The sequence below is a fragment of the Clarias gariepinus genome, chromosome 11 (genome assembly GCF_024256425.1).
Source record: "Clarias gariepinus isolate MV-2021 ecotype Netherlands chromosome 11, CGAR_prim_01v2, whole genome shotgun sequence".
NCBI lineage: Eukaryota > Metazoa > Chordata > Actinopteri > Siluriformes > Clariidae > Clarias > Clarias gariepinus.
In genome coordinates, this window is record NC_071110.1 from 14,745,603 (window position 1) to 14,761,297 (window position 15,695).

Here is a 15,695-nt window from a genome sequence, read left to right on the forward strand (position 1 = left end):
AGCCAACTGATTGTTCATTTTTTTCATCCATCATCTAAAACCTCATATTTTTTATATCCAGATTTTTTAGATGTGTATTTTATGTCATTTTGTTATTGTTATGTTTTATATTATGTATTTAGTATCATTTTATTAGTATCATAGTATCATTATGATTTAAACATATTCTTTTAATTATGTCACCGATCATACCTTTGAAATGTCACACAGTCCCTTTCCCTGTGGTGCTGGTTTCATCCCGCTGTACAGCTCCAGAACCTGAGATCAAGTTATGTCAAATATGTCAACTACTTAAATGGTTTATAGAGTAGTGAAAATTTACTACTATTACAGGTAGGTGTACATACTTAATTGTATTTGAAAAATACATGCATAATTTGCTTTGAAAGACCAGCTAAGGTTATTAGTCATTGTTTTTAGCCTGCTAAGTCACTAGTTACAGCATAGCATCCTATTATAATATTGGTAAAGGAGAGCTGTGTGAATCTTATGCCAGTACATTGAGCATAAAGTAGAGGTATATTACCACTACAACAAGTTAAAGTTGGTAAAAGTTCATTTTGGTATCTCCAGGTCAAGATACAGAACAAAATTTCAAAGATCGTAAAAAAAAACAAAAAACAAAACAAAACAGAAAGCCCCAGCACTGTCCCATAGCCCCTCAGTCAGGAGGTGCTTGATAGTGCAAGCGGTATCTTAGGTGAGATTTATACCAATCATTCATAACATTAACATCACTTAACACTAACAATGATTATCAATTATATACCAGTAAACTGGTGACAGGATCATGGCCACGCCAGGCCCATTTATTTCTCTGGGGAGCAAAGGCTAGTCCCTCTGGTCTGATCTTGCAGACAAGCCAGTGCAGCACATCTTGTCCACAATAGAAAGGCATGAGATCCCAAGCCAGTTGACACGGCAGAGATGCTCCGAACAACATGTCCCCACCTTGGCCAAAGGGCCTACTGACAATGTGCTGGTACCTACCAGACCACAGCACACCCCAACAACTTTGGTTATAAGCCTCTGCCAAATGAGCTAATGTAAATGCATGTATTAAGTTTCTGACATGTGTGAGACAAGTCAACCACTACATACGCAGATTGGTGCTAATGTTATTGTTACAGGGCAGCTAAACATACTAGGAGTATGTGAATAATATCCAGTAAGTTCTGGATAGTAATGCTTCGATTGACAGGGAAGCCAAGTAATTTCATGCCTTTCACCCACAAAACAGGACCAATTTTTCTCTATTAGGCTCCAGGCCACAGTTATGGGTTATATGTTGTTCTGTGCTAAAAAAAACTAATGTGAAGAAACAATAAAGACCTTTTACATTTCTTAACTTGCTTTGATATTTATGGTCAGATGTGCCAGTGTGGGAGGATAACATAAATTACTAACTTGGATCATTTGAAAAAGGGATCCTTAAGAGCGTATTTGGATCTTTTTATTTTTAAGAATGTTTTAGCAGAGGACTTAAACTTTTTGTACATCATCCCTGATTAAGTATAGCTAAAAAGCATGGAATCATGAATTTCCTATAGCTTGGTAAGTAGCTTGTTATAACTTTAAATAAGTACATGTATCTGTCTGATTACCAATCCTTGACGGTTTCAGAAACTCTCACCAATCTTATAAAGTGCACATGGAACATGTGACTATAAAGATTGTAATAACCTAGGGCATTTACCTATAGGGTACAACTGAATTCTCAATTACTTTGTTGAAATGTGTCCTGTGACTAAACACTGCCCAAACTATCTAAATTATTTCAAATTTACAGGCAAAAGCCAAAGTCTTTGTTCATGTTGGACAGACGTTTTATAACACTGGATGACTACCCATTATTCTCCAGCAGCATGCCAGCTTCCTTATAATGTGCCTTTCTATTCCCTGTCACGATTAGCACATTATACTAATGAGCCTATTACCTTAATGATGCTCCATTTAGGTCTGCAAGAAGAGCGCGCACACACACACACACACACACACACACACACACACACATGAACACACACACACACACACACACACACACACACACACACACACACACACACACACACACACACATATTTTCACAATTCTTTATTGTTACCTCAAAGTAGTAGGCATTGAAAAATAAAATAAAATAATACCTGTTTTCATTACAATGTTGTCTTGAATGTCTCCTTATGGTTAAACACAACGTCAAGGAAATACAGAGAATAAATTTTGAAAATGTCTTATTCACTGTAGATTTTAAATGACATTCCTTAGATATAATCATAGTATGATAAAATAGTTAATTGTTAGTTTTAGATTAATCTTGAGCAAAAATGCAAAGAAGAAAGCAATGATCAAAAGCTGTAGCGTAATACATAACTAAAATACCTCTGGTTATATATTGTATATCGCTATGGGAATACGGCACTGTGACCAAAACATGAAGATGCTTTTAATACTACCACTAGGAGCTGCAATAGTGCGCTAACAGTCTTAGGGAAAGGGGGCTAAAAACTACCACAGTTCTTCATGCCAATCTCCCAGATTAAGTTCCCAACTCTCCCCTGACCTTAGGCCTATCTGACATAAACTTAAATCACAATTTAGCCTAATATTGATACATACGTTATTTTTCCTAAAATAGACAGCTATAATAAAGAAGTACAACAAAATCCACAGTGTTGTATTATAACATGTTCCTACATATTGGGTTATACTTTCTAGATGCAAATGAGAAATGTATGTGTTCAAATTTTCCCAGTGGGCATGCAGACTAGCTCTCAGTTTAGTTTAGGTGAAAACACAGCACTCCTTAGAAATGTTTTAAGTTGTCTTCATGGAAGTGATATATTAGGAATTAATCCTTAAAGATGCCATGTTTAGCACTTTAGTGGGTCCTGAAGATTAATTTTGTATGAAGACTTTAGGAAATAAGTCCCAATGATGTCTAAAGTGTTAACATGTTTAGCACTTTAATGGTTTCCAGTGGTTCTCTAGGTTGCATGTGCCCAGTGGGTTAATTTGTACTTATGCCCAGTAGGTCAATCCAAATTCCTTTATTTAGGGTGTTATCTCAACACTGGGGACCTTGCTGAACATGCTTTTTGAAAATACTCTAAAATATATGGATGTGGATGTATAAGGAAGAACTCTACATTGAAGTCTCCAAGGCTAGTTGTTTGCGTTACTCCTCAATTCAATCATAAAGTCATACCTGACTTTCGGCAAGAAAAATATCATCCAGCATGTCTCCTACTCCTAATCATATATTACAGTTTGGTGCACACCATCCATCAATGGTGACGGTCCAGATGAAATTTTAGGCTCTTAAATGCAAAAAATGAGGCAACTCCTTGGTTTAGCAATGGAGACCGCCTAGTCATGAATGAATGAAATAAGGAGATCTATACAATCCTGACACACTATCTTATAAACCGTTATAAATCTATTGGTCTTGAAGCACGCGTCCATTGTTTCCACCGGGCTCCTCCCTCCTGAAGCTGAAGAAGACTTAGCACTGTTCATGCGTACAGAGGTATCCCCCCCTTCCCGTGTAATTAAATTATACGAAAACACGGGATGTATTTACAGGGTCAGATCATTGGGTTGGCACCGCGTTAATCAAGACACCGCGACGGATTCCAACAGGTGATCGCCACGCGTCTGGCTCGTATGTCCCGTACTATCCGTGCACTCTTTCTCCAGGGTACCTGCGCTGCCGGTGGCTCCTTTATCCGATCTTTTCGCGTTCAGGTCGCTTTTCTGCACTGCTGTAGGTCTCTCCATAACGCAGTGCCTGGTCGCCGGCTTCCCTCGCACGGCTTTGGGGCGGCCGCTGTCGCGCTCGTACTCCTCCTGCGCTTTCTGCATTTTGCGCTTCCTCATCTTGCTCTTGTGCAGGTGAAAGGTGACGAGGGAGACCATGATAGTGCCGGCGATCATCGCCACAAGCACCAGGAGCACCATCGTGGACGAAAATGAGCGGAAGAGCGGGTCGGTGGGGTCGGCGCACGTGCCGTTAGCGCGCGCCGTGCCATTGGAGGTGCACGGTGGGATCGAAAGCGCCAGGCTTTCGGAGGACCCGGCGCTCATTTAGTTCTGTTTTTTTAAAAAAAGCGTATTCCTCAGAAAAAAAAGAAAGAAAAACCAGGACGACTTTCCGCTGACGGCGAATTTCTAGTCCTTGTGTCACCGTTGCCTCTATATTGCGCTCATTCCTCTTGCACAAAATGAGTTGAAGATTCCCTCGGGAGGCACCCTAAAATAGATCGAGTGTAGAATTGAATAAAAGTGCTAATGCGGTTAAAACCCCAATTAAACCTCATAATCACTTGATCTAGCCTAGTCTAAACTCCAAAATATCGTTCTAAACATAAAAAAATAGTTACCCAGTGTATAGCATGAAAAATGCCTATATTTTATATGTCTGTCAAACCAGGAGCGGTGGAACTGTAAAACCTCTGCAATAGTGCCTGAACTTTCATTATGAATAATAAATAAAGCAGGGTAATTTGTAGGCCCGCCGCTTTATGGTTAGTCTTCTATAAATTCTAATGATATGGTTAATCTTATCTCATCTAGAAGACAGAAAGACAAGAGGCTTAATTTTGAACTGCGGCATTCCTACATACGACCAAAGTGGACTCTGGATGAGCAACACAAATGCAGAAATGTATCAGAAGTAACACGTCTGACATGGATTCCATTGTGTGTCATCAATATACATTAGCCATATATCACGTAATAAAAATGCAGTTTACCTTCCCCAGCTGTGGGAATCCTGCCGCTCCGGAGGCGAGCACTGACCGCGTTTGCAAATTGTGGGAAAGAAATAAAAAAAAGGGAGCAGAAAAGCGGCCAATCCCTCACAGATCGTGATGACGTATCGATAACCTCAAAAGGCCACAGTAACCAGCAAGCTCATTCCTACACGCATATGTTCCGTTTTTCACGCAGATTTACAGAGTATAGCAGGTAACGATCTGTAGAGGGAAGACACGACGCGCTTTTGTTGCCACCCGTGTCACGGAAAGCTGCGCCTGTTCCGTCCCGTCAGCTGAGTCTGCGAGAAATCAACACTTGTACGAGAGAACAATAGACGCATTTAGAGATTTCAATGCTTTCAGGCGCGTTGGATTCGACAGCGCTTCTGTCCATGGCATCTCAGAGGAGCTGTTCAGTGCTGAAATCAGGGGAAAAGCCCATTCGGTCTATCTCGGTCTATTAAACGGCGAAATTGAGGTGCGCGTGGTAGTGTTTAACACGTCTGATCTGATCGAGTTCAGACTTAATGAAAGGGCGTTTCGAGTTGTCAAGCTCACAGCTGTTTGATCAAAATGGCTGAAAATATCAAATGCATGTGTGCTAAATTTAAGTCGTTTACGTTAAAGGCCCATTTGTTAGATAAACGCTGGTAATAATAATGCAAAAACAAAAATCCATGCCAGAGGATAATGCAAATGTTTATCTTAACAATTCCATCATTCATTCATTTATTTTATAGCCATTCTACCCTGGTCTGTGTCTTTTTGGATCTGGCGTCTATCCAAGGAACACAAGGCATGAAATGGGAGCACACCATGGATGAGACACAAGTCCATGACAGGGTACCCCTCCTCTCCACACACACACACACACACACACCATGGGGCTATTTTGGACCAGCCAATCCAGCTGCTTTCATGTTTTAAGAATGTAGGGGAAACAGAGAACCCTAAGGAAAACCAACAATTTTAGAGCATCCAATACACTTTAAAGTCAAAAGTCAATATCAGACCAGGGATCCTAGAGCTGTGAGGTGGCAATGGTACCAACCACCCCACCATGCCCCCAAAGCATGTTTATGTAAAAAGCACACACACACGCACACACACACACACACACACACACACACACACACACACACACACACACACCACTACCACCAATAATAATTATGATAATAATTATTATTATAATAATCTCCATGACATCAATAAATTAAACAATAGTGCTGCCTGGAAAAAAATGGAGAATTCTGCTTAAAGATTTACTTCTCTTACCTCATGACATTCCGCCAAAGATAACTAAACAGTTTTATACCCCTTTCTCTACAATTATAGTTGAACTCTCCTTTACACCACACTTGAGACCCACTTTAGCAAGGGCAAATTTGTATGGATTAAAAAGCTCACACACATCCATACTATTGACAAGCTTGCATGCCTGAACTCTGACCTGAAGAAAGATAAAGATAAAGGTAGAGATGACTCCAGGGTCTGGAGGCCAACTGAGAAGTGCTGACTATCTATCGGTGAAGATGTACTCCTTAGTTTGCGCTGTCAATGTCTTAGCACTGATCTCAGCATTGGCTAAATTTAGACTGCTTTCTGTTACAGTTTTGCATGTACCAGGTTTTACAATGGTTGAATTTAATTTAACATTTAATTGACAAATGCAGCAACCCTGCATTTTAATACATATTGTTTTGTTGGTAATAAAACTATGGTGGGTGGCAAAATGAACCATGAATAATTCATTGTATTTTGCATTTATCAGAGGGTTATATCACTTTCAAATATAAAATAACAAAACATTTCTTCGGGATATTTACAGACTTTTATAATCCCATAATGCTTCTCAATGATGTCTGTATATATATGGATATTTGCCCCATGTCATCATCTTTATTTGTAATTAAAATCAAGGGCAAACAAAATGTGCATCTTCTATTTTGCAATCCATAATTAAAGAGAAACAGTGATATACATTAGTAACAATATTTTTATATTAATTCCTCCTAAGGCGGTGGTGGAGTGGTTAGCACTGTCGCCTTGCACCTCCAGTTTATTCCCGGCTAGGCTCGATTCCTGTCTCTGTGTGCATGGAGTTTGCATGCTCTCCCTGTGCTTGGTGGGTTTCCTTCGGGTACTCTGGTTTCCTCTTACAGTCCAAAGATATGCAGGTTAGGTTAATTGGCGTTCCCAAATCACCTGTAGTGTGAATGAGAGTGTGAGTGTGTGTATGTGTGTGCCCTGCGATGGATTGGCACCCTGGGTGTACCCTTCCTCGTGCCTTAAGTCTCCTGGGATAGGCTTCAGGTCCCTGCAACCCTGAATACAGGATAAAGCAGGATAGAATATGAGTGAGTGAGTGAGTAATTCCTCTTAGTGTTTAAGAGAAATAAGTAATTTCGTAAGCTCAAGAGATATTGCTTATTGCATTATTAATAGACTAGAGTTGTGAATAATGTACTTCTTTCACCCGCCACTGTAAAATGCAGGGCAGCCCACACACAAGCCTGAAAACTGTAATGAATATTTCTGGCAAATAACCTGCTATAAAAAAAACTAAGGTGCATATTTTGTTAAGTCAAAAGTAAAATGCTTTGTATATGCAGTCCATATACACTATATACACTTGGTTTCAGTGAAAAGAAATGTCAAGAAATCTCTTCATATTGTTGTAATGCTCAGGTTCAGAAGTCTCCAACCTTTTACCATATAAAGTATATGAGGGAATTACTTAATAAATAATGACTGAATATGCAGATAAACCCACTAAAACCATTTTATCTTATCACACTGGTCATACTGGTAATAACAGCTAAATGAATCAAGTCTGTCAAATCTATATTCACCTGGTGCTGTATTGAAAACTTTACATTAGGAAATTGTCTGATATTATGCAACAGTATGTGGATTTCATTAATTAATTACCTTTAAAAAAAAAAAATATATATATGCACTAATTTCAAATCTGATCACTGCAACATTCTTTAAAAAACTTGGGACATGTGTCTACTACTCTTTAACATTACCATTTCTGTTAATAACACTTTTTGGGTACTGAAGACACCAGTTTAGCTATCGGGATTTCCCCCCATTTTTCCATTTCCAAAATGCATAATCCATATCTCCAGCTGCCCAGTTGCCCAGAAGCTGGGGTCTTCATTTGCACTCCATAATACCATGCATAATTGCAGGCGGGTAAGTTAAGCACCCATACTCTGTGTTTATGTAGCCATGTATGTGTCACCCAAGCAGAATGTGCTTTGGCGTTGCCCTCCTGGAAAATACAGGGACGCCTCTGGAAAAGATGACAAAATGCCAGCATATGTTACTTTAAAATTGAAATGTATTTTTCTGCATTAATGGTGCCGTACAGATATGCAATTTACCCATGCCATGGGCACTGACACACCCCTATTCTATGGTTGACGCTGGATTTTGGACATGAGGAAAGCTTGGTTGGTCCTTTATAGAAACTTCTATGGTCCTTTTCCACTCTGGCCCAGAGAACACGACGGCTTTAGTTTCCAAAAACAACAAATAAACCAATTTTTGGTTTCTAGTGTGTCACCCATTTCTAGCGTTTCACCATCCATCTTAGATGAGACAGAGCCCAGAACAGTCTTCAGCACTTCTGGACAGTATTGATGTATGGCTTCCACCTTGCTGCAGTGAAGAATTCTGTTAAAGGACAAAGGTTCAGCAAAGTGTTCCCAAGCCCATATTATGATATTCACCACAGATGCATGATAATTTTTAAGATGGAGACATCTGAGAGTTCAGAAACTTGAAGAGAAAGTTTTTTTTTGGCCCTGCCTTTTATGCTTCCAGATTTGACTGGTTTCCTTGCATTTCTTAAAGGTATTGTAAACTGAGGCATGTGCAATGCCCAAAATCCTTCCAATATTTCTTTGGGGAATGTTATAAGACATGAAAGAACTGGATAATTCACTGGCATATGTCTTGGCAAATCAGCGAGCCTTATCCCATACTTGCTCTAGAATAAGTGGGCCTTACTTGGGAATGCCTTATACACTATAACTTAGTTGTTTACCTGTTTAACCACGCTTGCTTCTCATCATCGTGTAATTTTAACAGGTAGTTAAGATTAGTATTAGTATTAAGATCTGTGTGTGTGTGTGATTTGAAATGAGCATGTATTTTTAACAGAAAACTAAATCCATGTCCTTACATAATATTATTGTAATAAATTATATATTATTTAAGTATTTGTAATATAGGAGAAGGTGAAAAGACTTTACAGATGACTTCTTTTTTGTTTTTATTAAAATTTCCGTATTGCCCCAACATTTTTGGAATTGGGGTTGTAAATCCACATAAACCTGTTTATTTTATATGAAATTTCATGTGCATATCCCTTTTTTTAAATTTTACAGGTTCTTTTACACATTCATACATTTGAATTGTGCATATCAGGACATCTGGACAATCAGAATCCTTTTAACTGTATTTGTCACCATTTATTTTTGTAATCTTCTTTAATTCTCTTTTACAATACAGCTGCTGCTTTAAAAGTTACATAAAAAGCTTTATAAGTGTTCCTGGTAAAACAGCTTTGTGCTTGATTTCGTCCTTGTGTCGTAGCTCATTAGACCTCAGCTGTGTCTACTGAAGTTTAAATTTTAAGCATTGAAAGCTTAGAGATCATACAAAGAATCCAGCCTCTCCCTTTTCATTATATATATATAATTAATAATAATTGCAGCTGTAATATGACTGTCATGAATTACCATATTTTAACATGAAGAATACACTGGCACTAATTAGTGTTTATATTAGAATTTATTATAGTGCAAGTGTTTGCTTGGTGTAATATTTGGTGGATCAATAGAATAAGCTAAAATAAAGTGTTCTGCCATTTATAATCTGTGGATAATGGATTTAGATGAGGGAGCTTTCTAGCATGGGACCTGTAACTGTTAAAGTGTATAGCTCACATTATAAACACAAAGTACAGCAAGTGAAAAAAAAACAACGGTATTAAGTTTCCTGTGGAGAACAATCAAGAGAGAAAAAGAAGAAAAATAGGGATAACTACAGAGTATGACAAGTGGGAACAGTAGAAGAATATGAGAGACATGTCGGTTATCTAAAGTCAAAAGTGGGACATGGCGTAATGTCAGGCAAATGTACAGCTGTAAGAAGTGACAGAAGATGTGGCAAAAGCAAACAATGAGATCAGCCAATCTAGGTAAAGCAGGAAAAGAGTAGACAATGTTGGTGAAAGTAAAAAGAAGGAAGCAGAACCAAAAGGAAGAAAGAAACAAAATTGTGTGTGACTGGGTTATAGGGGAACAGAATGAGGATAGCAGAGCAGATAAAAAAGATTCAAATTGAAAGGAGAGTGACCAGTAGATACAGTTTCTGACCAAGAAAAAATACAGAATGTGATAGGAGAGAGAAATGGCAAGCATGCAGGAGCAGATCTAATATGTACTAGAGTCAGTGTGGTGAAGGGTGGACTGACAAATGGGGTTAATAAAAGTGAGCTGAATTTGATGAGGGCAAAGTGTAAGGAAGGAGAAGAACTGGGTATGACATAAATCTGAAAATGTGATCAGTTTGATGACTGCACCAGAAAAGTCAGACACTTGGAAAAAAACAAAAACTTGAACATGTAAATGACAGATAAGTCACAAAGGAAATCATGAGAAGTCTTACTGCAAAGCGACATGCATAAATCACAAATGTAAAATATAACATGATGTTTCATGTATGAAGCAATAAAATGCTGGCAGTTAGCATGAACATTTTTTAATGTTCTTAAACAATTACAAAAATGATTTCAATAAGCTCAATTATCCAGTTTGATAAAGTAAAAGTCTAGGCCAAAGAAATAGAAACAAGTTGCTAAATTTAACGATTGTGTTAATTTATTAAATCTACTCTATATTTACCATCTTGCTTTATTATAAGGTACAATGTTGTCTTGCATAAAAGAGAGAGTCTCGTTTGTGAAAATGATTTGGTTGTATTTTTTTTTGCTTTCTATAAATATGTATTTGTGCATGAATTGTGTTAGTACTGTATGTGCAACTTACTCCCACTACAGATTATCTGAGCATACTATCTGAATATCCAGTGATTAGCCATAACATTTAAAGCCAAAACTCTAAGCCCAATATTATATAACTTCCCATTGTGCTACCAGGGCAGCTTTGTCCCCTCGGGGCATGACTCCACAGGACCTCTAGGGGATGTGTGATGGTGTCTTGCATCAGAACATTGGGTGCTGTGGATTGTGGGGTGGGGCTTCAATGAGTTTGATGCGTGTCCTGTGCATTCCATGGATGCTTGGCTGTATTGGGATCTGGGGAATTTGAAGGCCAGGATCAATTCTATCAAGGCCAGCATTGACTTAATTTTTTTTTTTTTTTTTTAGCAATTTGTGCTATGTTGGCTTTTCTGTGGGATCGGACTGGATGGGCTAGCCTTTGGTCCCCACAGGCATACTGTAGATGAGCCTTGAGCGCCCATGATCCTGTCACCGGTCATGCAATATATGTTTTAGACAATTTTTGCCTTTTTAACAACCTAATATCCTAGCAGAAAACAGACTCAGGGCAAACAGTTATAATTTGTACAGACATCCACACACATACAGTGGTTAACAGCTGATGCGTATGTAATGCCAAAATAGTGGCATTGCAATTCATAGGTGAGGTATTTCAAAACAGCCGTAGATTCATGTACTGTAAATGAGAGGTCAATTAATTAATTGTGCGGAGTTATAAAGCCGAGCAATAGTGCAACCTCTAGCTTAATTCATTTACGTGCCAAACAATCAACCCTTTTGTCCCAAGTTTTCTACGCACCCGTGGTGCTTAAACAGCGAAACTGTAAGATTCATCTTATAATGAAAGCAATTGTTCACACATTCAGCATGAAATCTTATTATCCAGCCAAATAATAGGTTTACAATACATACCATTTTATTTTGTTATGTGCACCTCAATTTAAAAGACCATTTAGATGGTTTAATGTGTTTCTCAGGGTGTTAATAAAGAACTAAATGTGTAACTTAACTGTAGTATTTTGTGCCAGTTTCCCAGTACCCACACAGAGATTGAGCATGTTGTTAGACAGATTAACCATTTCATGTATTTTGCCGTATTATGAACAGTTAATGCTAAGTCAATATGGTTACATCAGTCTTAATTAAATTTTTTGCTGAGCTGATTCATCTTTGATTTAATTTTTGATTCATTGTTTATGCTATAAAATGCATTCACCAACAACTTGTTGGTGAGTGTGTTTCATAAATAATAAATATTTAATGTTTTTAAATACTCCATTGAATAATACCATCAATGTAAAAAACAAGCCTACAATAATAATACAAAAAATGTATCTGACAGCCTTCGGTACAGCCTTCAGTACAGCCTTCAGCGCAGCTTTTAGTAATCTTTTGTTAAGACCATACTGAATAAATCCTGGAATAACATGACACCGTTATTGCATTCTTTAAATAGCAAATTAAAACCACAACAAAGAATTACAACACATCTATATGGATAGTTTCCTTGTGATAGATTGGCACCCTGTCCATTGTGTACTCGTGCCCCGAGACCCCCAGGATAGGCTCCAGGCCTTGCATGACCCTGAACATAATAAGTGGTATAGAAAATAAGTAATATAGATAATGCTGCCATGATAACAGACTTATAATCTTCATTAAAGTTGCCTTCAAACATGAGGCCAAATTCAGACTGCAGCTGTCTGTCTCGGTGTCTCTTAGCAGCATTTCAGTTTCACAGGTAATTACAAAGAGTCTGCCAAGTGGTTGACAGATTTAAAAAGAAGGTAAGTTATTTAATTAGACTAGAGGAGCAATACGATTGAAACCAGCTGTCCTCAGAACTCTGTAAAGTGTGCAATCCCAGCTGCCTTTCTCAGGCAGCTATCCTAACATAGTGAAATTCTACAGATTTTTAATCATAATGTGAAGTATTCTCTAAAATTTTTTAAAGCACTCCTCAAGCCAGTGTATGTGAAACTTTGCTTTATGGATATAGAAAGTTTTCCAGTCAATGAGACTCCTAAGTAGACCCCCTTAGGAAACAAAGAAACTTGAACCATCAAAAAAACAAAAACAACAACAACAACAACAACAACAACAACAAACATTAAAGAATATTTTGTAAGAAAGTGCACATCAGAATAATCTGTCAGGCTCTATACTCCCACCAGGGTGTGTCATGGCACAGTGCTGCAGAAAGGCTTCCATTTTGAAACTGACTCCCAGCGGCAACCCTGTGGAAGAAACACATTAACTGCACTCATGGTCTTTGCATCTACTTGCTGTTGGCTCACTCCTGGGATTTGGTTGCACTACATTTTGTTACACAAGTGATCTTTTTTTTTTTTTCCATCTATTTCAGGATTTTCAGCTTAAATCCTCTTTATTTTTTTTATCTTAAATTTTGAACTGATGTTTATTGTACATTTACTTCATTGACAAGATTCTTATTTTTAGACACATCTCACTTCCAGTCTCTTTGCAATTGTATCTACTGCCTCCTGACCAACTGTAAAAAATGAAACTTAAAACAAGCTTATTACATACCGTAGTTACTTTAGAACCCTTGTCCTCGTAATTGACGCGGAAAAAAAAACTGGCCTGTGGCTCACTACAAGCACTGCCTTGAAAATCAGATCTTTGTATTTCCATAGAAACAGACCAAATGAGCTCTCTGTTTTTCCTCTCATAGTGAAAACCTTTTTTTTTTTATCATCCCCTAGATATAAAAGACAAACATAGAGAACAGGCAGAGAACCTTAAATAGCTTTTAAATATTAATGCATTCACCAACTAATTACCCACATTTAGCTCTAATTTGTCTTTTTATAAAGCACACTTGTCATAAATGCTTTCTGCTTTTATTCTCAGGCTGATCTGAGGGGAAGTAGATTCAAACATCAATTGGCATTCGGTCTCTCAACCATTTAACATTGCACCAATGAGAATAAAATATTAATTATCACACATAATATCACACATAACATCTGCAAAGTATATAGGTATTAATGGTGACTGTTCCTGGCTGGGTGAGGAAAGGTTACTAAGACAGAACAAAACAGACGTAAAATAAAAGGTGAGGGTGGAAGCTGAGGGCAGACATATCAGAGACTAAAATCCTTTGAGTGTTTGTGTGGCTCTGTGTGTGTGTGTGTGTGTGTGTGTGTGTGTGTGTAGGTGTAGGCTCTTGGTGACCCTGCTGGTAAGCTGAGTCAGCCAGGTTGAGCTCATTAAAGGGTGGTCAGTCCCTCAGATGGATTAATACTGCATGTAAATTAAGTGCACTGACCCACTAAAGGTGGAATTCTTTACATTGTGTTCAATATATAAACTGCTACTGTATACAGTACCATAAACACTGTAAACATTAACAACAAAACAAGAATCATCATCATCATCAACATCACCAGCAGCAGCAGCAGCGGACATTTATAATCCCCAATTTTACTCTTGTCAAGGTTCAATATGCATGATGAGAATGCGTCCTTATTGGCAGTCTATTCCAACATGCACACTTACATTTATATACTGACTTATATGCAGAGGCCACCTACTTGCTTCATATGACATAGCAAAACATCTGGAATTTTAGAGACTTAAATAGCTAATCACAACATAAGCATTTCTATAAAAGCATATTGTCAGATCTATCAGATCTGGCAGCTATTGATGCCTTGTTTCTGTGCTATTAATTTTCAGTTTGGTTCAGGTTTGGCTTTTATGTCCTGTATGGGTTGTTGCTGAACATCTCCAAATAAGGACACTTATTTAAGCAAAAGCTGGCATTTCGCAGAAAAGAGAATTTCATAGCTGTTTAAAGACTTAACAGGGAACTAGAACATTTAATAAATATTATTTATTAAAATTTATGTTTGCATTTAAATTCCATTCTAGATTGCTACGTACAGTTTTTGGATTAATGTTTAAACACAGAAGGGTCATAGTATTTTTTTTTTTTGCTTTTATGTAATTGATAAAAAACAAGCGGAAAACCATTCATTTAACTAACATCCTATAGGTAAATAATATTGAGTTATTATATTCTATGTACAGGCTTCATTGACTCTTGAAATAATGCCATTTTGCTTGACCAAATCTATTTCTAAGACAAATTGCTGTAACAGCATATGCAGTAGAAGCAAGCCTAAACAAGATGACACATGGGCTGTCAATTCCTATTTGGTGCAGTGGAGGATAACCCATCAAGCTGTTTCCTTTATGAGCCTAACAACATGTCTCAGTGCCATCTTAATTTGCAACAAAACAACTAATTATATAAATAAACTATGTCAAAACTGAACCTATTGCAAAATAATTTGTGAAAACCTGTGTCTCAACTTGCCCTATGAAATTAGTTGTATCTTCTACAGAATAATAATAATTAGGAATATTTGATCACAGTACACCAAAAAATGTATTAATATTTTAACAAAAAGGGAGAGAGAAGCTTTATGACAGGAGCAATGAATACCATTTTCTAGGCAGGAAATACAACTGATGGTAATAAGCACTTGAATTTTGAACCCACAGTTCTTAAAAGACCACAATTAAAATGCAGCACTGTCTGTCATTTTATTATTAATTTCGCAATGTAATTCGAGTTGTCATTTTAATTGGCATTTTCTCATTCACAGCAAGACCTTGGATCACATGGTCTCATCTATTTTTTATGATAGGGCCATCCGGTGCACTCACTACTCAAGGTTGGAGCCTGTGGCATAAACAATAAAAAATAAGCTGGGTAAGCACCAGCTTTGTCTGTTTGACCATGGCTTGTTTGTTTGTGTTTGTACTTCAAATTTTCAGGGCAGACTTCTTGTCTGATTCTCTAAATACAATATTGGCACCAAAATCATCATCAGTGGGCCTGCCCTAATAGTGCACCATTGTAATCA

At 37.7% G+C, this 15,695-nt stretch overlaps 1 protein-coding gene across 1 annotated transcript; it reads right to left on the reverse strand.

Moving 5' to 3' along the window:
* Nucleotides 1–2,079: 2,079 nt before the first annotated feature.
* si:dkey-35i13.1 (uncharacterized protein C11orf87 homolog) lies at nt 2,080–5,247 on the reverse strand. Its single transcript, XM_053507811.1, has 2 exons — nt 4,752–5,247; nt 2,080–4,249 (listed from the first exon to the last, which is right to left on the reverse strand). Exon 2 carries the CDS (start codon nt 4,081–4,083, stop codon nt 3,613–3,615), a length of 471 nt encoding a protein of 156 aa, XP_053363786.1. The 5' UTR covers nt 4,084–4,249; nt 4,752–5,247; the 3' UTR covers nt 2,080–3,612.
* Between the last annotated feature and the right edge of the window lie 10,448 nt (nt 5,248–15,695).